Source organism: Anser anser (assembly GCF_964211835.1).
Source record: "Anser anser genome assembly, chromosome: 13".
Taxonomy (NCBI): domain Eukaryota; kingdom Metazoa; phylum Chordata; class Aves; order Anseriformes; family Anatidae; genus Anser; species Anser anser.
This window is the reverse complement of record NC_139734.1, coordinates 14,905,158-14,928,665: the sequence shown is the minus strand read 5'-3', so window position 1 is coordinate 14,928,665 and position 23,508 is coordinate 14,905,158. Positions and strand designations below refer to the sequence as shown.

Here is a 23,508-nt window from a genome sequence, read left to right as displayed (position 1 = left end):
GCCCTAGCCCTTCCACTGCCCCCCACCTCCCTCCGGTGCCGCCCCTTGAGTCCCCCCCGCGCCCCCCCTGCCCGTGCTGGCGGTCTTTGCTGCCCATCGCTTCCTCAAGCAGCCCCGCCACCGAGCCACTTTTCTTGTCCCCGGCGCCTTTTGTGCTTCCCAGGGGCCTTCCCCAAGTCCCGCTACGGCCTTGCCACCAAACCAGAACTTCGTCCGCGCTCCAGGCTCCCGAGCGCTGTCTGCGCGTCGCTGTCTGGGGACCACAGGCACCCTGAGGCTCCAGGCTGTTTCCCCCGCTCCAGTGGCACCCCAACGTATGTCGACTGCACTCTTCCCCAACACCCTGCCACTTGCCCTCATGCCGTGCTCAAGGAGAAGTCCCCTGGAGCAGTATGGCCATAAACTCTACAAGATCTCGTTTTGAGGGTCAAAGTAATTTTCCTTTTATGACCAGACCTATACTTGTCACCTACTATTATCGAAATGTGCCCAAGACATTAATATCCTCTCACCAGGAAAATGTTAGCAAGTCCCCTAGTAGTTCTCTTGATGTTACACCTAGTTATTCAATTCCCTGCCCAGCAGAACTCCCTTCTTCCCAATCCCTCCTGCAAATTCATGCCATTGCTAGAGTTCTCATCTGTACTAAACGCACATACTGTTCATTGTCTGATCTACTACTACTGAATCGTCCTTCTACAAACATCCCCAAACTTCCTCCGCTTCAGCTCTTTTGCAAGCACAATATGGTCGCTTGCACCATTGCTCTCATTTCTACTGGTGTAATATGGCAGCAGTTTTCCCAGATTTCCACAGAGGTGGAATATCACACGAGTGATCTTTTGATACATTCCAGGATAAGAAAAAAATTGGGATAAGGTGTTTTCTTCTGAACCTAGATTTTTGTGGCAGCTAGCAAGCTTGCTCCTAGTTGTCACCCAAATACAGATATAAAAAAGCACAGAAGAAGCAGAAAGGAAACTTTGGCTAAATTTCAGGGCAAACTGAAATTAATTAGTGAAAATTACCTATTCCTAAGTCAACTGCACTGTTTGGTATTTACTCAGCTCTTCAAGGAGTTTTGCAAGAGTTCATCTGCTTTTTAGAGACTCATTTTAGAAAAAGGGAAGCAGATCTTTTTATAATAGGGTGGGGAATATCCTGTGTTAATGCTGTAAATTTTCTTTTCTGCCTGCTTGCTTTTGTACTCCTGGGAAAACAAGAGGATTTAGCAAATTTCCTAGTTGCTGCTATAAAGCACCCGAAGACCTGCAATTATAAACAAATGGAAAGTGTGACTTAAAGTTCCAGGACATGAATTTACATGTCAGGCTGTATAACTGCACGTAGCTGGTGTGGACTATGGTCGCTACAGATGACCTTCATTGACTAAAATTGATCTGAGACCCAGTGACCTCTCCCTTGCTTTCAGTTTCCTTGTTAATGCTTTCTTTCCTTCCTTCTTTCTGTTTTGTCCACTCCTGCTCTTGGGGGACACAGAGCCAAGCCCACATCCAATGCTTAGCATGCTTTTGGCTGCCTGCCCGTAGTTGGAGGCAGTTGAAATGTTTTTCACCGGCAGCCGTCTCCCTCCCCCCTCACTCAGCCTGTCGTCACTTTCCCCTCCCATGTCCCAGTGCACGGCAATCAGAGCTCTTGCCAAACCCTTTGATCCTTACCACCTCCCCAAGACTTCACGTTTCTCAATCTCAGTGAGTCCTGTCCTGCATCTTTCTGTTGCAAATCTCATGCTTCCTGATGTTCTTAGATAATACATCCATGACGCAGTGACAAACTCGTGACAGACACACCTGAGATATTTCTAAAAGACTACCGAATAGCTACTTGGCACATGGCATCATATTTGGTGTAAACTGGTTTAAGATCATACTGGTGATCTGCCCATGGCTGTGTGTTCTTGCCATTTCCACCCATGTTAAGAGAGAGATCATGGGCTGTGTAGCAAGTCTGCTGATGCATTAAACAAACAAACAAACAACAAAAAAAAACACCATATATTTCTCTACATGTTCTCTAAATCAGATTAATAAATGAGTCTAATGTGTATGACTGCATGATCACTAGGTGCAAGAAGAGGCAGCAGTAATTAGCAGCGGGGGGGGGGGGAAGTATGGGGTATGGGATTGTCCCTTCTGGGAGCAGAAGTCTTCAGTTGCTCCACACTGACCACGAAATTCCTCCTTTATCATTTCTGATTTTGCAGCAACTTCTGTGAATACTTTAGATCTCACCTGACAGAATTACAGGCTCTTCAAAAGATGGCTGGGGTCAATTAAAAAAAGAGCTCAGTCAATTAGAGTACAGTTGGATCAGAAGCATAAAAATCCAAAAATGTGAGCTGAAAAAAATACGGTGTGACTCACTGGGCCTCTCCATTTTTGACCTCGGTATTCTTCGGGGGATGTCGAGAGTTTTGGAGTACGTGTGCTCAAAACAGCCATGAACTCTGCAAGTTCTCTCCAAGCTGCTAACCAAGCATCACTGGAACCCAGAAATTATGTTGAATAAAAACCAATTCCCTTGAAGAGCCCTTTGGGATAGATTTAGAACCAACTATGCTTGTGCAAAAATTGTATTTCTCTCCAAGAAATAGCTACTGCAAATGCATGCATCAACTTTTCTGCTTTTCTGCTCAGTTCCCCGAATGTCAAGGTCTGCTTAACTTGTCTATTTATTTGGCAAGGGAGTAAATCCTTTGCCTCTTACAACTCACAAACGGAGGCCAGGAATATACCTTATTCTGCAGCTGTTTTGACAAGACTTGCAAGAACCCTGTACAGAAAGCCTTGAAGGTAGAAGAGAGCAGTAGAAAAAGCAATTTGTCCTTTATCAGATGGTGTGAGGTAAATAGCAATGGTATTACTGACTTCCGTTACATCATGTAATGGCCTGTGCTTGGAATATTTATTAGTATACTGGCAACTGAATCTAGCCATCTAAGCCGAGTTAGTTGGAGTAGAGCAACCACAAACATATTCCCAAAGAGCAGAAGTGTGGGTTTGAAAATTGGAACTACAAAACACAGCAAAAACATGATCATAAACTTACTGAACTTACTTTATAGGAAATTAGGCTGATTTGCCGTGACATTTCTTCACGGGTGAATCATACTTTATTTCTATTTATAAATTTGTATACATTCCTGTGTCTCAGTTGTTGGTTTCCTGAAGAATCGTATTTCCAGGATGCTCAGAGAAGGATGTGTGGCATTCATGCTCCTTTGGTATTTTTGAATCAACATCTTCTATTTGACAATGAAAAATTCAGTGTTAATGATTACATTTGGTGTACTTATGTATTTGAAGTTTTTTTTTCCTTTATTGTTTTCCCTGTTTTTTTGGAAACAGTGTATGCAATAACACATTTGGCTAGGTTCCATGAATCTTAGCATGGTATTATCTTCAGATAAGTCATTCTGTTGTTCAGTGAAGGGAAAAAAAAGGAAGCCTACACAAAGTGTACTGATTGCAACACTTATTTTTCCTGACTTTGGGGTCTTTTAGTGTGCCCTAGAACAAATTGTCCCTTCTTTTATCAACCAAAATATGAATTTGTCCTTGCATCTTGTCAAAATTATTGATTCTTCAAGAAAAAGAAAACAATAACTAAAAGAGCAATATAGGATCACTGGTGTCAGAATTCTCCGGAGTAGCTTTGTGTATTACTCAGTGCCAAAGTTACACCAGTTAATAACCAAGTCAAACAGTATGTACCATTCTGTCATCACAAACAGAAAGTTAAAGAGAGCTTGTACAACACACATATATGCAACATGCACGATAAAAACACTTCTGCTATGACTATGTGCTAGCAGATGTTATTTACATGAAGAGAGAGTAGATTATATTAGGTGTATATCACAATTGGTTCACCATTGCTTGACAGAAGCATATTATCTAAAGGGTATGTACTACAGTATGTGGTTGCATAATAATTAGTTGCATATGATATTCCCAAATCCAGTAAGATTGCTTTGTTTAATTAGGAGAACTTAGCTCAATGAGTATCGGAAGAAACACCCCAGACACATGCTACTCTCCTAAAGTGGGAAAATTAAGTAAGATGGGGTTTAATTTGTATGACACTTTGAGCCTATGATTTCCACGTGTTTTCTTCTTTTTTTTTTTTTTTATGTGTTATGTGAAGTTGGAGAGGGAGAGTCCCTTTCTCCCCTTTATTCTGAAGCCTGCTGCAAAGTCAATGGGATGCTGTCTCTACAAGAAGGGAAAACAAACATACTTTAAGATAAAATGCATTATGCCTATGTAAACTCTTACTCTATATCAAAATACCATGTGGTATATGTTCAAAAGGCTCCTGAAGCAAGATGTTCATGTTCACACACTACAGATATTCTCACACCCATGATTTCCCATTTATTACCGTATCTTAAGAAAATGTCAGTTCTCAGAAGAAATTTAGAACATCAAGTAGCGCGTAGAAATATATCCTTGGCTGTAGTAAACTCTGGGTTCCAGACTATCTTATTTTATTTTTTGGAAAGAAATGTACCTCTGAAGTCTGAAAATACTCCTTACTAATCTCTCTGCAGAGAGAAAAGCAGCATGTCAGAGATGACAGTAAATGTGTATGCTTTCTCACTCTATCCCACACAGGTATATAAATCTCTAAAAGCATTTCTTGAATATAAAGTGCTGGCAGACCCTGCGTTGCTCTTTATGTCCTATCTGCAAACAATTTGGCTCTAACACATACTATTATCCAAAACAATACTGATACTGACAGTAGTCAAGTGCCTCATTGCCAGGCATTTTACCCTTTTTCTTCTCCCTTTATGCAAACAACCAATTAATTGCTAAATTACCAATGCATCTGTTCTAAAGACTTGATAGAGAGCAGTTTTGCAGCAGAAATTATTAGAAGTCTTACATAAAAAAAGTCATATATAAAATATGTATGTGCAAATACACTGGTATTAGAAAGTGTGCATGTCATTTGTAATTTAAAATATGTCTAGTAATTATTATAGACCAAATGACTCCCACTGTTCCTTAGTTAGGCAGTATAAGAAAAACTGAAGTGCTAATAAACAATAAATATTTATATTCTTCCAAAGAAGGAAGGACTTGTATTAAATATTTTTTTTTGGCTGAATTACTGAGACAGGTTTCCATATTGATATTAAAATGAAATGATAGGATAACTCCAATACCAACATTAGGTTTAGAAATTCAGACAAAATTTCATCTTGGAACATTAAAGACATCCAGACACACGTACAAGAACTTCACTGGAATTTCACCAAAAATAAGGAATAACAATTGAAAATCAATCCATAAACATTATTTTGGAACATTATGGACATCCAAGAATTTCACTGCAATTCCAGGAAAATTGCTACAGAAAAATGTAACTGATAAGAGAGTGATAGTTCACGAACTTTAGTGAATTCTCATTATTGCTTCTTGTATTCAGAATAGGTCTTTAGTACTGATGTTTAAAGTATTACTAGCTCCAAAAACAAGCTTTTAATGTATCCACTATTAAGCAGCTTCATCACCTTTTAGAAAAGTAATTTGGGAAACTCTCACTATCTGCCTTTAAACATTCTTTGCTGAAAGATGAAAATCAGTAAGGTAGTAACCATATTTAAACATTCAAACTCTCTTCCTCTTTCTGTTAAACTAAATTTAGGGCTTGCCTAGCATAAAAGCACATAGAAGCAGAAATGTGAGCTATCTGTTACACTGGCATATCTAAACGTTGCTTGCAACTGCTAGTGGGTGAATGTATGGATCACAACATTTGTTTCTCAAAAGACAATTAATTTCAGGTATTTAGAATCATGCATAATGAACATTTTGAAATGTGGTCCATTTACTATTTGAAGATATTTTTTGTTACAGAAATCAGAAGCTTAACGTTCTATGAACACTATAGCCAAGCTAAATACCTAGGCTGGAGTCCTTTTATTATGGCATTTTGTTACATATCATTTAAAAGAAACAAACAAAACACCTTTCCATATCAACTACTGGAATCATATTTACAATTTATGGGATTTTGAAAATCACAGACATTTAAATGTTGCTGGATAAAAGAATTACTGAACTGTTTTCTTCTTCCTGGATCTGAAAGTGTCTTATTAAAGGAGACAGAGCTAATGTACTAAAGCTCTGGGGAGGGGAAGACGGAATAAAAGCATTATGGAGAATAGATTTTCTTCAACCACTTCTTGGACAAAAATAACAAGTTTGCAGAAAACAGATCTGTTTAAAAGGAGGGAACATGCATGTCATATGATGTTAAAACAATACCATTTATGCATGAATTACTTAATTGCAATGCACTGCACTTTTTTTTTTTTTTTAAACACATCTCATAGATTATTAGAATTATATCGAAAGACATTAAAGCACTTTATAATGCCCAACTCACTTTAAGGTGTTCTCAGGGTTTATATTTGTGTGAGACAATGAATGATAAAGAGGAAAAACTGGTATCAAATGACAAATCTGTTAGGTTGTCCTTAGTGACTACAATCCATCCTCTTGGAGACATGAAAGGTTAGCCAAAATTCAAATCAGCTATAGTATACTCAGTTCTCATAGAGGTCGCTTTACAATTACCTGCCCAAAGGATGTACAAAAACTATCATTTCTGATTTAGGTTTTAATTATTCCAGACTAACACGAGTTTACTCTCATCGTGTGAGGGAAACAGGGGCGTCTGGACCCCATGTCACTTTCTAGACAAGGAAGATCTCTTACAGGTGAGATCTCTTAGAACTTCTCCGTCATCTTCCCTGCCCGAGAAAGCTTTTAGCAGCAAATATGATACAGTGCTAATTTCTATATACTCTATGCTCCTTCTATTTACAAAGTAGTTTTACATTTTATCATATTCCATTGTACAATTTTACACAGTACCATTATCATTTCAATTCATAGTTCTGCAATTCAATACATACTTAGATAACTGCCTTTCCATGTCCTCTTATACACTTTAAAAAAAAAAAAAAAAGGTAGAAAACAAGCACAGTGGTGCAATGTCCAGGCACTTTCAATGTTGCTCAGCAAAATAAGCAAGCACCCTGTTTGAAAGCATAGTAACTTTGGAGGAAGAAAATGGTAAATTCACTCATCACGGATTTTTTTTAACATCCTTTGTACAGTTCCAAATATTCCTGAGAAAGCTCTGTAAAATATCGCTGACATGTTCATATTTCAGCAGTGGGTCTGAGTGAACAGTAACTTCCATCACCAGATGTCCCGCTGATGGCGCAGAAGACATGTAAGGAGTCATGCATCCATGGCGAATGCATTGTATCTTCATGGTACATCTAGATGAAACAAAACAGCCACAAATTCAGTAAATGTTTTAGTTCATTATTATAATCAAGCTCTTTAAAAAGATATGTGAAAAAGATATCCGACCTTGTCTTCAAAGCTGTTTCACAAAGGCAGCACAACAAAAAATGAGAAAGAACAGTAATTTAGCAATTTCTGTAGCATTCATATATACATTCTTCTGCACATTACCAGATAGCTTTCAGTTATGACTATCCAGTCAAGCAAAGAAACAATTCTCTCTGTATAGAAATTTTTTATTATATCTTAGCAGCGATAGTTTTTTTTGGTTTTGTTTTTGTTTTTAATTAATTTATAAGCATGGGGAGCATATGCAGCTAAGTATAACAAACACCCACTGTATCTGTGACAAAATTTTGTATTTTATAAGCTGAAGGATGGTCTCACAGCATGGAATCCAATGTACTGCTAGAGCTGCTCTAGAGCTGACTGGGTATTTGTTTTTCACTCTGTGGTTCATCAGCCAACAAGTTAGTCTTAATTTACATCTGTGAAACTGAGATCACTGGCCACCATAAACAGTTTCTGGACATCCAGTATTCAGACACTCTCTGAGGCTTCTTGTACCTATTCGGGTGCAGTTTACCAATTTTTTGTTTTTACATTTCCCTAACTTAAAATATCAGTAGATAGGTCACAGGCTGACCCATCTGCCCTGCCATCTCAAAATAAATGCACTGCCTGTGTTGCTTTGGGGCACTGAAAAAATTTAGAAAAGGATTTGTTATTTGTAATGAGAACCCTAAATTAATATAATATACTTTTTACACTTAACTGAGCAATTTTGCAGAAGAAAATGTTTCATTGTTTAAATTGCTAGTTACTTGGCTCATTTGATGGCAATACAAAATTAATGTCAGCAGTTATCTATATAATTTTGTACAATGATTAAGAACAGTGCTTGTAAACATTATGTTTTAAGCTGTTTTTGATCAATTACAAAATACTAAAGCCCCATAGAAGAAAGTGAAAATATCTCCTTCCCAGTGAGCAATTCACTTTGACTTTTCCGTTGCTGTAATATTTCACACATTAACAGAAGAGAACAAGACATTGTATTTGTAAATATGTAAAGATAATAAGGTGTGCTTTAATAATGCTTCTTTGTTCTAAGATAATCTTAACTATTATACTGCCACAGTGCAGAACTGAGTGATTTGTTTTCAATTTGACTATTGCAGAATTCAGAAACCACAGAAGTTCCAGCAGCTGCATGCAAATCAAATGTCTTGGAGAGGATTACTTGCAAATAGCGTAGAGTAAGCAGGTGGCAACTCCTATGGACAAACATCTCTGAGCAAAATTCAACAGTGAAGTAAACAAGGTAGGGAATGTACATGAAAAAATGAATGCGCTAAATGTGCAAAATAGTAGTTTTCACACTGGGAAAATGATGGTCACAAGCAGAATATTACTTATTCTCAAACAGATCCTCCCTTATATTTCTACGACAAAATTCAGCCACGTCACGAGACTACACATCCTGCTTCCCTGAAATGATAAGGTACTTTTCCATAAAAAAAAAAAAAAAACTTTGTTTGATTTTCATAAGCATTATTTTACTGTAAATAACGTGACTTACAAATAGCAGCCTGTTGCAGTTATATTATTTTGCTACTTGCACATTTTCCTTAATGTATTTCTCAAATTATTGTGGAATTTCTCTATCTATTTTTAGGGACTTAACGTGCTACATTTTTAATTGCCACACGTGGAACTGTCGTATAAAAGGTAAATATATATTTATATATTTAAGCAGTATATCTACCTGTGGCGTGAGAAGCTAAATGACTTTATAGAGGAACTAGGAGATTTTGAAAACATTCTTCTAACTTTCAAGACCTATGAATCACAACACAGTCAGAACCGTTCATCTTACATGCTTGATACTATAAATCTACATTGATTTTTCTTTTGTCATAATGAAGGCACAATTAGAGCACAGAGATAAAGAGGTTACTTCAGAAAACCAGTTTTCATCTGATCTCAAAGCATGATCCTAGATAGATGTGGAATTGTTCCCTGAACCTCTCACTTCTCTGATGTTACGATTCAAATGTGTTTTCCTAGAAAGATCCAATAAAACATTAAAACATGGGTCACATAATTTAGCACAAATACCTTATCAGTGCATATGAATAGTTGGCATTAAGTCAAAATTCAAAGAAAACATCCTTTAAAGAAAAGAAAAAAGGAACTTAAGCGGGATATAACAGGAAATGGAAATTTTGCCAGAGAATTTCAACCTGTGACTTATCACAGGACTTTTCCAATGCAGAAAGCATGAAGCAAAACACGGCACAAGATTTCTGATGACCAAAGTAGCCAGGAAACTAATGATATGCGTCACTGAAGACTCCACTGTGTATACCATTGCCAGGATGAGGCTTGCGAGCAACAGAAACTGGTTGTTAGGAACCTACCAAGTGTATCATTTACTTTTCACATTTAGTTATTTGCCTTTTTTTGAATTTAGTTAAATTACATGAGGTGTTTTCACTTAGTTTTCAGTAAGTTTTCAACATTAGCTAATTTTCAAGCACAGAGAACCACTTTTGTGGGCTCTTGACATGCGGTACATGCCTGTTCATGGATGATATCTGAAAGCTCTTTCACCATATCCCGGAAGTTTGATTTTAGTCCCTCATGGTACTCCACTTGATCCTCCTTAATGAGTCGCTCGTTGAGCTCCAGAGCAATTCCACAGGCTTGTATAAACTTCCTGGGGAGGAAAGGAATTAACTTTGTGTATTACAATTTCCCAGTCTTTTTCTACCGAAAGAAAACAGTTTTTCCCTTTTCCCCGATGTCTGGGACAAGTCACATTCTAGGGGCATCCCTGGCACAGTGGGTCAGTGAATGGGGAGGGCCTTCAACACAGGATCGTGTTCTGCTGGGCTCCTTTGAGCCTGGGTGCTGAATAAAGGGGGCGCACACACCTGCAGTGCACAATGGTCTCTGACCTTCTCCAGAACCTGTGGCACCACACACAGCTTGTAGATCTCAGATGAGCCCAACCAGCAGCAGGTGGGGTCACAAAACAGAGGCAGGCCATGCTCAGGCGCAGGAGGGAAATCAATTGTACAGGGCTTGACAAATCTGGATGTATGTGATGCTGGACGTGCACCACATGAGGTCAAGTTGCTAACAGCAGACAAGAAATATAGATCATGGGGAGCTGTAACACTGTTTTCTTGGTTACTGTTGCTCATTTTCTTCTCTTATTTCACAGGCATTATTTCTTTCTCTCTCTCTCTCTCTCTCTCTCTCTCTCTCTCTCTAATGAGACTATAGTGAAAATACTACAAGCATGTCTGGGATTTTCCAGAAATGTATTTATTTATTTATTTTATTTTTTGCTTGAAACAGATTATGTTTGTCCTTTTCCTCTGTTCTGCAGCCATGCATGGCAGGTTTGCAGGGATTATTCCCTTATTCTTTCCATGGTTTGCTAGATTACACAATACACTGAAGATACCTAGAATCGGCCCTAATGCTGCTTTGTGACCAGCAGATGAAATGGGTGTCACCAGCACCAAGCCACGAACGCAAAAGCCAGTGGGCAACTGTTTGCTCCCAGGAGGTCCAGAAAGTAGTGTGGCAAAGTGTGGGAACACGTCATCCTGAGGTGAAGCAGGAGCTGCTGGATTATATGGGGGACACTTTCAAGTGGGAAGTAAAAGGCCATGGTCTATGCACCTATCCTGTGGGACTGGAGAGAGTTAGAAAAATGCCTGTGCAAGTCATATAGTGTCCAAATATAGCAACAATCAAGAATGATGGTCCCTCATAAAATGGAAAGGGATTTGCTTTAAAATATTTGAAGTTCATCATTATGTAGTCAAAAATATCTTGGGAAAGATTGGGAAACAATGCACAAAATGAAAGAGTCCTGAACACAAGACTATCAGACCTCTAATTTTCAAGCGTACTTTCTACAAACTCAAATACCCGCAAAAACAACTGAAGCAGGCATTCAGTCATGGTAATCACAACCCCAAGACTGGGAACACTTGACATATATAGTTACAGTGGCTTTTTTCCATATGTCTGAGCAACCATGGCATCATCAGACCTGGATCTTTATAAGATGTGAGCATTCAGCATTTGCTGATTTTGGAGACACACAAAAACACAAGAAAAGCAAGTACCATGTTCCAGCCAGTTGGCAAGTTTTTACTGCATTAGAAGTCCTACCTGAACATTTCTTTCAACTCATTCACCTTCTTAGCAGGATATTTGCTGGACTGGCTGTCACTTAGGAAAGCCCTGGCATAGGCCAAGGGACCAGCATTAACCTGGAACCAAAGAAGTAAGGAATCATTTATGATAGAACTTTGACTGAGTTGCTAAAGGTGGTTAAGAAGCGTATATTTTTTTTTCTTGAAAATAATTAGCTTATTATTTGAATGCTACCAGCTCTACATTACTAGTATCACCAGAGGCACCTGAAGTCTCAACACTTGAGAATTGTTTTCCATCTAGGCTTTTTAAGACCAAAAGATAAAGGGAGATAAAAAACAGAGAGGCAATCTGTTTCCTCATACTTTCCACTTATTTCCGTTTGGCAAGCCGTATGGTCTGAGTCTTAAGGTCATGTATCCGGCTGGAGAATAGTCAGGTTCACAAAAAGGTTATTTCAGCCTGATATTTACAGTACAGTCTTCAAGAACTAAATGTATTTTAGCATTCACCCATGGACAACTAATGTGCAGCTACACTTGGACTTGGCACTGCAAACACCACTGGACAAAACCCTTATTGCCATGAACCACCCACAAATATATGTGGCAAGGCAAGCTGCGCTGGCAGGCTGATGGCTGCAGTGCTGCAAACAAGGTAGTTAATGATTTCTGGAAAGTAAATGTGCTGTGTTGTGAAAAGATGACTCACTCTGAGATGTGTATATAAATGTAATTTTGAATAGATGTCAAGCCTTACCTGCACGGAAACACAGCCTTGCAGTTTGAGCTGCAGCTGGATCATGTCAACATCACCAGCAGAGCAGAGTTTTTGCAGCTCTGCGGTCTTGTCTTTTATTTCATCAGTTGCAACATCAATTGGTTTTAAATTAACCTGGTGTTCATAATTGACTGGAATTCTCTTCTTTACATATGGAAAGGAGTTCGAAGCTAGCAGAAACAGCAAATGAGGTTTATAGATTGAAAAGTCTTTTAGCAAACAGGAGTATATACAGATAGATCCTTATGCTCAGAGTTTTACTTGGTGTGTGTGAAATCCTGAACAGGGCTATAATTTAACATCACAATTTATTCATTTGTAAAAATTTGCACATAGAAATGCAAGGTAAATCCCCCTTCTAACCAGAATATCATACCACAGTTTTGATTAAGAAGTTTTTAGGAGATAAAATGGTCTAAAAACAGTTGCTGATACCTACTGTCTCAAGTTCAGATGCTTGTACTTACTAGTTAGAATGGTCCTTTTTTTACACTGTTCTTCCACACTGCCGTGTTTTTTTCCAGATAAAGTGTAAGGAGTCTCAAATACAAATCTATTGATGTTATGATTTCTTTCAAATTCAGTCTTTCTTTCAGAGATTTCTTTGTCTTCAAAATAGGGCTTCACGTAAGTCACTTGAATATGAGCATACTTAGGGTCAAGGTCTTTAACATTGACCTGTGAAATAAGAGAGTTTCTCACTAAAAGAACAAAGGTTAGCAATTTAACTTACAATCATTTAATTTATATACTGGGATTGGATGTACACTCTGATTCTCTGCTGTCCTGGCCCCACTGCATGCATGTGAATGACACATCAAACACTCCCTTTACCTTCAGCTGTGTTGGTTAGACCATCAGCTAGCAGACATACAAGACAACGAGGCTGTGGCACAAGAAATACCACATCTGGTGCCAAGCAAGGTATACCTGGAAGGGATAGTCATATTGTGCTATCGATCAATGCAGCACACTCCTGAACTTCCAATATGACCATATTGCTTCCCAGCCATGAGCTAGCATTTATGCAGCACTGTGCTGTATGATGCAAATCTGCAGGTTTGCACAAAACAACATTTCAGGTCTCTAGCATTGTCTTTAGTAACTGAGACATATCCACAGTTCCAACCCAAGAGTGTGCACAGCCCTTGCAGTGAGCATAAATGGATATTCTATAGGGAAAGGAAGCTATGACTATGAGGCCACAAAAGATTTTCTCTTAGATTTGGAGTGTCAGAGCAATGACAAGTAATTCTCCTTCCAATCATCTGCTCCTCTGTGCTGGTTCCCAACACCTTTCAGCAACAGGGCTCAGAGAGATGTAAATTGCCATTTCCCATTCATAATTCCCAACTCATTTATTTCCACCTGGAAGACAGATCAGCACCACACTGCCAAGCTATGCGCCTTGTCCACGTGGGAGCATAGGGATGGGAGGGGCAATTGGAAGCAAGGTGCCTGTAAAAGGGCAGAAGATAGGGCTTGCTCCTCCCTTTCTATTGGCAGAAGGAAGGGATGCTCCGTCATCTCCCATCTGTCAGGTCCACAGAACAAAGCTCATCCTTCTGTGCTGCATTTGCACAGTGCTTAGAGCAGTGTAGTCCCAGGCCCTGACCAGTATTAGTAGAATACAATTGATATTTTTGTCAGTGCACTCATCAGTGCACTCTCTACTATGTGGCCCTGACGTTCACTGCATTTTGTTAGCTTGATCATGCATTTTAACTTTACCTTGTTGGAATCCTGGATAATTTTTACAGTTTCCGACCCAAACTTTTCTCCATAAAGTTTAAGAAGTCTGAGGGAGATCTCCGATAGGCCTGTCAGCTTGGGCTCTTTATAGATATATTCCTTTCCATCTTCTTCTTCAAAGAATGTCTAGTAGTAATCATAAACAAGTCATGAGGAACAGATGAGTTTCTTCGCTTAGAAAACATTATTTCAGATTTGCTACTTCGAAAGCAACGTTCTACTAACATTTCAGAAGGTGAAGAAGGTTTAGAAGACTATGGCTTGCACTAAATCTCGCAATGTGGTCTGTTTAATAGACTCCTTCAAAAATTGTGCAAATAAATTTTTAAATTCCTCAACAAATACGAGCATGTCATTGCTAAACAAAAAGGCGTTAGTATGACGAATGAGAAATCTAAACAACGTGGAAGAGGGATTTGGTCAGAGGTTGTCTTTTAGGAAGGTTGGAAAGAGGCAACTAGGAGAAAAAAACACCAAAACCAGGGATAGAGAAGGAGTAGAAAGACAAATTTGCCGAGCCCTGAAAGCAGAGCCATATGAAAAGTCTAAAGAAAAGGATTTTGTGTAAGCCAACGGGGACTTCAAGCAATAAATAAAGAAACATGCTTCCACTGTTTTGATTCTTCTTGCATTCAGGGAAGTGGAACTCAGTGTATTTGCTGAAAACAGAAACAAAATTGCACCAGTGCCTGCCTTACCAGTTCTCCCTGTAATGGAAACAGCATGAAAGCTTCATGCTTTGGCAAGTTGCTCCAATCAGAAATTGTGACATTATTAAAACTATCTCTATGTAGCTGACATACAAAGCTGACAAAGCTTTACAGTGCAAAACTGGATCAAGTATTGTTTGTCAGGATGATACGTTACGTTGCTTAGTTTTAGGGGTTGATCCAGTTATTTCTAGATTCTAGAAAACCAAACTAGCAGTTGTTTCCTTTTATCTGTTGCTAACCTTATTAACTTTTTACATACCCAAAGTATATGAAGTATGAAGATGAGGACAAAATGTTTGCTGCAGCAAAAGTCACTGATCATAGAATCATAGAATGGCTTGGGTTGGAAGAGACCTTAGGGATCATCTAATTCCAACCCATGGAATTAGAACGCCATGACAAAGAGTCCCTTCCCAGATTTTCTGTAGCCCCCCTTTAGGTACCGGAGGGCTGCTATAAGGCCTCCCTGGAGCCTTCCCTTCTCCAGGCTGAACATCCCCAGCTCCCTCAGTCCGTCTCCATAGGAGAGGGGCTCCAGCCCTTTGATAATCTTTGAGGCCCTTCTCTAGGCTCATTCTAATATGTCCATGCCCTCCTTGTGCTGGGGGCCCCAGACCTGAATGCAATACTCATGTGGGGTCCCATGAGAGCAGTGCAGAGAGGGAGAATCACCTTCCTCAACCTGCTGGCCACTCTCCTTTTGATACGGCCCAGGATATGGTTGTCTTTCTGGGCTACAAGTGCACATTGCTGGCTCATGTTGAGCTTCTCATCAACCAACACTCCCAGGTCCTCCTCCTCAGAGCTGCTCTCAATAAAGATATGTTGTTCGTGAAATGACAGTGGTGTTCAAAGGTACAAACCCATGATGGTTTCAGGGGTATTCATCACATCTTCTAAAAGAAGGAACCAGGAAAGGCAGGGCTAATATCATTTACATAGTATTTTCTAAAGAGGGAATCTGCATTTCCCTTGGGGTTATGGGTCCATAAGCAGAAGAAGATAGTCCAGAGATGCAAGGGAGATGAGAAGTAACACACTTTATCTGATTAATGCTATAGGTGGAAGAAAAACACATGCAACTACTTTCGGGTTCAGAAGACTGCATCAGATATGGTAAGATCACACTCTTTGGGACTGAGCCCCAGATCTCCATTTTTCCAACTACCTCAGCTAATGAAAAATACTACCTATCCCTAAAAGTATGAAACCAACTCTGATACATATTTTGCCTCCAGCTTCTAAGGTAACCTTTTACTCTGCTAATATTTAGAAGGAAGCAGCAATAGTCTGCAAAAGAAAATACCTGTTACTATTACTGTTTATAATCTATGGTTGAATACTATTACTGCTTATATACTATACACGCTAAATTGTGTTTGTGTAACTTATAACTACTCTAATTTAAAAAAAAAAAACGTTTTCTGAACCCGCTAAGTAATTTTCTTACTGCTTTCTGAAAATCCCATCAGCAGAAACAAAATTTATAATAAATCAAGTGCTCCTAGAGAGAGATACAAACATTCACCTCAAGGGTGCAATACCGAAACACTCACAAAGACACAACAAACTAGTGGAGCACCAGAGGAGCTAGTAGGTTTTTCAGCTTAAGACCTGACCAAGCAGCAGCTTTATGGGTCTCGATGCCAGGTGAGCGGTAGCTGGCAAGCCTGTGTATATACTTACCTGTCCATAAAAGGCCACTCTGAAAAAAGTTCCAAGAAGCCTCTTCCTTGTGTGCATCACTTCCAATATCTTAGCATATGCTCCATGAAGCGTTCTGTATAGTTGAGTAAGTTTCTGAAAAACAAATCTTGACATCATTAAAGCAGAATTACACAAGCAGGAAATTCTAGCTAACACTGGAAGCTACGGAGTATTTGATCACAATCCATTGGAGAATGCAAATTAGAATTTCTAAAAAGGTTGAGTTCATGTAGTTTCTTTCAAAAAACCTCAGTCTCAAGCACATTCTTGGCTTCAGGTCTGAAAGGTACAGTGGACTGCAGTAAAACCACTGTCTTTCGAGAGAAGACAGCCTACAGTCTCAGCATGTTCACTGACTAAGCCTTTAAGGGTAGACCAGCTTGCAGTATTTTACTCAGAAATTCTTTTCTGATTAAAAACAGCTTTATGTTGAAAACAATAGATCAAGATTTCTCATAGCTTTATTTATGTAGCTGGATGCTTTCCTGACATGGAGGGGATCATGGGAGAGGAAGGGAAAGGGGAGCACTGATCAGCATTTGAGCCTCGCTGGAGCACAGATCAATGCAGGTGTTGGGGAGTAGCAAGACAGTGACAGCTTCCTTCCTTCCTCTCTGCTAGCCACTGAATTACTTGAGGATCCAGTCCTCTCTTTGAACAGTTCACGCTTTTCTTAACCCTTAAAACACTCAAGTCTCTACGTACTAAAGGACAAAAAGAATCTATGGCTTTGATGAGCATATGGGAATGACAGCTTTATTTTAGGGAAAGGAAGATGGGCATTATTCACTAGTAATGGTCTTCCACATCTAGGAATGCTTTAACTTTAATAATTACCCTCCATACCACTGCTTTCATTCATTTGTTTAATGACCAGCAATGAAGCAAAATGTGTGCTTTACAGACTCCATTCCATTAACTCAGAGTGCGAGAAATAGAAGTGTCTTGCTTTTTCCTTAGCAACCTATGAAATTACCTGATACATACAAACTACTTCAAAATGAGTACCTCAAATTCACGCCGTTTTTCATAAATAGGAATGATCAGTTTGGAAACTTCAGAAATTGTTTCGTAACGCTCTGCTTTCCACAGACCATCTATACATTGCTCCAGCAGCTCCACTAGGACCTCCTACAAGAGCAACCAAATGGGTGTTGTTAAGTCAAAGAGAAGATAAACCATTTGAGCTACAGATACTTTAATAGGTCCCAGTATAAGTGGTCACAGTTACATAAGTTCAAATACTTTGTGTTCCTGGCCTTTCCAAAAGTATTCTAAACTGTGAAGGGGAAAAAAAGTTAATTTTTAAAAGTTTAATTCTTAGTAACTCATCAATCAGCACAGTAGCCAGCAAGTATGCCTTGGTTATTTAGCTACCTCCCTAAGAGAATGCCACAATTTTGTGAGGATATGGAGATGAAAGTTCTGGAAGAAAGAGGTACATAAAGAGGTATGTTCAAGGAACATGCATGCAATAGCAATGGGATGTACTGCTAAGGATCCCCAAGCCTAGTCTTGATGAATGGACAGTCAAGCAGCAAGGCTGCAGGGCCACCTCACTCACCTACGTGGCCCACCCAGTTGCACATGGACAGAGCAGAAGTAATCGTGACTCTCTGTAACTTACGGGAGGATCTTTCTGTTTCCCCAGTGCCCTGCTATGGTCTCTAGATTGTTCTGTTACCATGGTGTCCTGCAGCACAGCCCAAACTCAAGGGGAATCTAAACGGACCTCTTGCTCGGCAGAGCTTGACTTACATTCTGTGCCTCAAAAATACCAAGCTGCGCTGTCCTGTGCTGGCAAGGGTTAGCATTTGCATAACGTGGCAGACAAAGTTTGCGGTGTAGCTTTTTCACTCTCAGAACTAGAAAAGCCTTTCAAAGGAACCAAGAACTTGCACCAGATTTACCTATCTGAATTGTACACATAACATCTGTCAACGAAGAGTTCTCTTGGGAAATTGCCATGGAACAGCCTTCCTTACAGATGACAGTGCACAACTACAATTTGCTAAAGCTCACATGAGCACAGTCTAACACTAAATCCTATTAGGTTATCAAATTTTCCATATTCTATACTACAGGACCTCACCTCACTGTAATGTACATCCATCATCCCACCATCTTCTTTCATTGCACCTTCTTCATCAATGTTGGGAGTGATTTTCCTGAAGGCAGTGCATCCACTGGGGAAGAGTTCTGTAGCAGACAAAAGCAAATGAATTCACAGAATAACTTTTCTCAAATGCATCGTGCTTCAATGGTCAAAGAAGAAGTCCAGTTGATAGCAAAGTCCTACAGGCAGCAGGGGACCCGACTCCCATTTTTGCTACTGATTTGCTGTCACGGGATTGAACAAAGTACAAAGAATCTCCCCAGCCATTTGCCAAAGGAGTCATTCCTAGTATGTGATTAACATCAACAACAGATCTTCCAGTGTACTATCTGGAAGTCACCTTTGACCAACCCATTAGGACAGACCAGGGTATATTTTTGCAAAGAAGTTTCAAGGAGAAAGCTACAGCTGGATGCTGGAGAGCAGGATAGTAAGTGAACAGGGCAGTATACTCCTAGCAGAAACCATAGTTATGCACCGTGAAGCTTTGAGTAGTTCAGCCTGTATTGAACTGTTTCCAGCCTACATACATGTAAACAGTGTCACTGACAGAGATAACACAAGGTATATTACTTGATATTCCTTCAGACTCGTTCCTCTTCTTTTTTACCACTGGTTGTGGACAGCAGCCTCGAGGGTACAAATAAAGAAGGTTCAGCTTCCAATGAAGCTTTTCAATGCTTTTCAATGAAAGCTTTCCCTCTGCAGCCATATGAAGTTTATATACATATCAAAAAAACATGTCCTGATTTTTTCCATTTAGCCAACACACAGAATTTGGAGGGACTTCAAGCCCCCTGAGCAAAGCACTAAGAGACCTTTCCAGCCAAGGCAGTGCACACAGTCAAATTCTGTGCGGTTTTAACTTTTAAAAGTAGTAGAAAGTTAAGTCTCTTTCAACAATACTCCCTTACATGGAAAGGACAAATGGGGTCAATATATCAACTGTGGAATAATTTTTTACAAGAAAACCTGCAAAATGTTATGCTCTTACTTGAGAATACACAAGTTTGTCCTGTTTTGCATTAAACCACACCACTCTCTTTTTTCCAGTTGCTCTTTATGTATCTGTATAGTTAGGCTATCACCTCATTTTTTGACTGATTTTTGACTGTTTGCTTCTATATAGTTTTCTGTATTGCCTATAGCGATACTTCTGATGAACATACATACAGCCCGTTTGTAAAATGGGCTTCCCCTGTGAGCACATTTCCTAATGTGAAATACATCTGAACATTTAAACTGAGACATGATGTATCAGTTCTTATTTTTCTCAGCAAGGTGCCAACATGACTGTCTAAGACCTGGCCAGCCTAGTAGATGCCTGTGTTTGAACACTTAGATTACTTTCTTTAAAAATACTCACCTTCTTCTACCTTCATCATGTCACACTGCATTTTTTTTTTCCTTTTTAGCATGTTCAGAAGAGATCAATAAATAATAATTTACCAAATCATCATTCACCACTGCATTGTCTTGTGCCTCTTAAACAGTACACACTTACTTTTTCTGTGCAGAAACTCTGCAACAAGGGCTGCTACATGAACATAACACATGGCTGCCTGCAAAGTACAAAGGGAAAATTAAAATGTCATCTGTACATCTGTCTTGTTAGGCACGTTGTTTTTAATTATGTAAATTACCTCTGAAAAGTCTCCATTTTTCACATGTATCTTTGCCATACTGTCCAGCCATGTTTTCCGGAGCTCTGGGGTGCTTGCATAAGATTTAGCTAAACTGTACTGTAGATCTATCAACATTTCTGGATCCTTTTCATGTTCTTTCATTTGGGCAGTAGCCATAAGTACTGTACGGATTCTCTTTGTCAGATCTTTGACTTCAGAAGGAAAAGCCGTTGCCTGATACAAAACAAATTTAATTAGAAGCAAACACAGAAACAAAAGGTGTTCTAGGCTTTGTCAAAGACCGTTGGTACCCTTTAAGCCAAAACTCCACTTGCTGTCAGTCTGAAAAAGCAAAGTATAGGGGATAGCACTGACTGTAGCTTTTACCTACTGAACTCACAGTTTATAAAGTAAACAATATTTCATATTCAATTAGAGATATTTCAATCTGAGCATGCACAGGGCCAATCTCTCCTGGTTGTGCACAGGATGTCAGGCTAGCTATTCCTGTGCTGAAGTGCAGCAGGTACTTCTGCATCCTGAGGAGCGGGTGTGAGGGTGAGACAGAGGTGCTCCTTGCACGTGAATGCCATAGAATGGAACCGTAAACCACTCCTGAAGCATTTTTCTCTTCAATCAACATCTGGCTTGTTACTATCTGATGTGCTCACTCTATAATTCCTAAAGCACCAAAGGCATTTGTAGAGCTTCCCACCACTGGAATGTATTAGAGAAAAAAACACATGCTCAAGTCTGATCGTCTGCTCTGAGCAGGATCAGCACTGAGTTAAAGCAAGGCTTGTCCAGCCAAGTTTTGATAATCTCCAAGGACAGAAATCTGACCTCTTTTCTGGCCCCTGCCCCACTATCTTGGAAAACATTTTTTTCTTTATGTAAAGTTGGAATTTCCCTTGTAGCAACTTGTGTTCATTGCCTCTCATCCTGCCCCTTTGAGAAGAGCCTGACTTCCTCATCTCTGTAACCTCCCTTTTTGGTAGTAGAAAGTAACAGTTAGATGCCTCCTCATCTTTCTCTTTTATGTATTGAGCCTGGTTCACTTCTCTCTCCTTGTGCTATGTCTGGACCTGTGCACGGCATTCTCTCCACCATAATAGAATCTCTCTTGTACTGGGAAATCTGTCTTGTACTTATTTTTGTACGTAAACTAGATATAATGATGGTCTCATGATGTAAAATAAGACCAGCAAAATTTGGATCAGTGAAAACCCTATAAATATACGTATGCAGAAGAGAGCTGAAGTTTTTGTCAGGTATATCCTAACTATAACTTTGCTATATCACAATTCAACACCCAACTGAGGTTCCCATTCCACCTTTAGGTCATGGGATGGTCATAGAATTATAAAAGTCTTCTTTTCCATTTTTCTCAGTCCTACACTGGCAGCTACACCATGCACAATGAAGCAAGTTATAGTGATGATATATTGTTCAATGGGTTAGGTAGAAGCTGTTCATTCTAGTGCAAAGAGAGACCGTTATTTTCCAAAGAAATAAAACCATTAATCTTTACAAAAGAGGACTTTCATAATATTACTGACAATCAGTTAATTAATTTTAATTCCTGCTAATTATTTCCTTTAGGCAGCAGGCCCTCCCTTGTCATTCCTCTCCAAGCTGGATGTTCTTAGAAAGCTCTTTGGAAGCCCTTGAAAGGAGCACCCTATGCGAAGTGTAACCTGAGTTACTGTGCTCTCTCCTCTTGCCGTTAGGCATCACAGTGGAACATGACGCATGGTACAGCTGGCCCTACTGCTGTTGCTATAATTCTTGTTTACTGAGCAACCAGGCCAGAGTGTGCTTATAAATCATACAGTTGGAATAATTAGGCTTACCCTTAAACATGAGTATGCACTTACCTTGAGTGCATACATACCCCATCTTGCATTAATGGCTGATAGCACATAATGTGATTTATCTTCTCCAACTTACCTTCATAGGTCTGTCACTGTTTGCAAAGTTGTTAATGATGAGCAAGGAGTCCTGAAACCTCGTCCCACCGCTGAGTGCCACATCTGCTATTAACTGGCTCACTGCAATTATTATCTGTTGGGACAGCATAGGGGCTTTCTTTAAACAAGCCCTAACAGAAAAGTTTTATTGTCATAGTTACATAAAAAGCTTATACAAAAACATGTCTTTCCCACAGTGTAAGCAACGATTGTTGTGGCTTTACTGTCTGATCTCTCATGGACAAACAGTCCCCAGAGGACCAAGCTGCTTTGCTGAATGGCAAATTCACAGAATTAACAAGATAACAATCATAACACAAATCCCAACGCAGAAATGAGTACATTGGTTACCTTCTTACCTGACTTATTACAACCCAGAGGGTGTTCATCTGCCCCTCTAGGTATATAAATTTGCTTTAAAAAAGCAACGCTTCAAAAGCAGCTCCAGAAAAATCCCGCCTCCTGCCCTAAAGGTGGCTCTTCTTGCCATACCTCGCACCCCATCCCAGCCAGCACCTGAGGCAGAGATGTGTCTTGTAGTTGCAATTTCAAAAAATCAACAACTTGGAGTGCTTGATGGCAGCGTATTTCACCCAATGGGCCCTAAGCCAATTACTGAAAACAGGGATTAGGTAAAGCCTGGAAATCAAGAGGCATTTTGTCCATATAAAAGATTGGCAAGATTTGCTCTTTTTTGAAATACACGACAAGTTCCTCTGCAGACATGTGGTAACCCAGCTATATCGATATATCTGTTCATTAAATCTGGGGTGTCCCAATCCCTCCCTTTTCCCCAGTAACTGACCTGAAGATGTGTTCTCAGGAATGTTCTCCTTTTGGTGAACTCAAAGTTATTTCTCATCAGCAGATACAGAAGAGCGGAGGCTTCATTCCTTGTGGAGGCCACCTTCGAAGTGCAACACTTCAGAATCTCATAGCAGAGGGCAGCGCACATGTTCACCCTTCCCTTGAAAAACGCTGAGGGAAACTTCACAAAAGGTATGCAAATATTAGAACATACTCCACAAAATAATGCCTACAGAGCTCAGATGAGCAGGGGCATGGGGCAACACAGTGGGCTCCAGCCTGGACAGCCTAAATAAAACTTCTGCCAAAGTTTCATGCTCAAAAGTATTTGTGGGAATGAAATCAGGATCTATTTTTAACCACATTTCCTAAAGCAACGTGACCTTAACTGTCACACTTTTTGGGGATGTGCTTGTGTATGTCCATCTATCCCTACCCCCAACAATTTTTGGTTTAGTGCAAATTCTCATCATATCGGACAGAGAGAATTCTGTCTCATGCTTT

The 23,508-nt window shown here is 39.6% G+C and overlaps 1 protein-coding gene and 1 long non-coding RNA gene across 3 annotated transcripts in view; one reads left to right on the top strand and one right to left on the bottom strand.

Annotated features, from left to right (window-relative positions):
* Positions 1 to 5,936: 5,936 nt before the first annotated feature.
* The window catches only part of DOCK11 (dedicator of cytokinesis 11), a 79,773-nt gene continuing 62,201 nt past the window's right edge, over positions 5,937 to 23,508 (bottom strand). For both annotated transcript variants that reach the window (XM_083797048.1, XM_083797047.1), the window contains exons 41-53: positions 23,003 to 23,185; positions 22,178 to 22,291; positions 20,246 to 20,461; positions 20,107 to 20,164; positions 18,579 to 18,685; positions 17,495 to 17,617; positions 16,466 to 16,579; positions 14,046 to 14,192; positions 12,782 to 12,992; positions 12,294 to 12,484; positions 11,550 to 11,650; positions 9,936 to 10,074; positions 5,937 to 7,324 (exon numbers count right to left, since the gene is read on the bottom strand). In XM_083797048.1, the coding sequence (XP_083653174.1) occupies positions 7,202 to 7,324; positions 9,936 to 10,074; positions 11,550 to 11,650; positions 12,294 to 12,484; positions 12,782 to 12,992; positions 14,046 to 14,192; positions 16,466 to 16,579; positions 17,495 to 17,617; positions 18,579 to 18,685; positions 20,107 to 20,164; positions 20,246 to 20,461; positions 22,178 to 22,291; positions 23,003 to 23,185 (1,827 nt within the window). In that variant the 3' untranslated portion in view covers positions 5,937 to 7,201. The remainder of the gene's footprint in view (positions 7,325 to 9,935; positions 10,075 to 11,549; positions 11,651 to 12,293; positions 12,485 to 12,781; positions 12,993 to 14,045; positions 14,193 to 16,465; positions 16,580 to 17,494; positions 17,618 to 18,578; positions 18,686 to 20,106; positions 20,165 to 20,245; positions 20,462 to 22,177; positions 22,292 to 23,002; positions 23,186 to 23,508) is intronic.
* Positions 8,576 to 15,869, top strand: LOC310880760. Its single transcript, XR_014571904.1, has 4 exons — positions 8,576 to 8,676; positions 8,782 to 8,856; positions 9,031 to 9,083; positions 15,841 to 15,869. It is a non-coding gene; the product is annotated as an uncharacterized lncRNA (long non-coding RNA).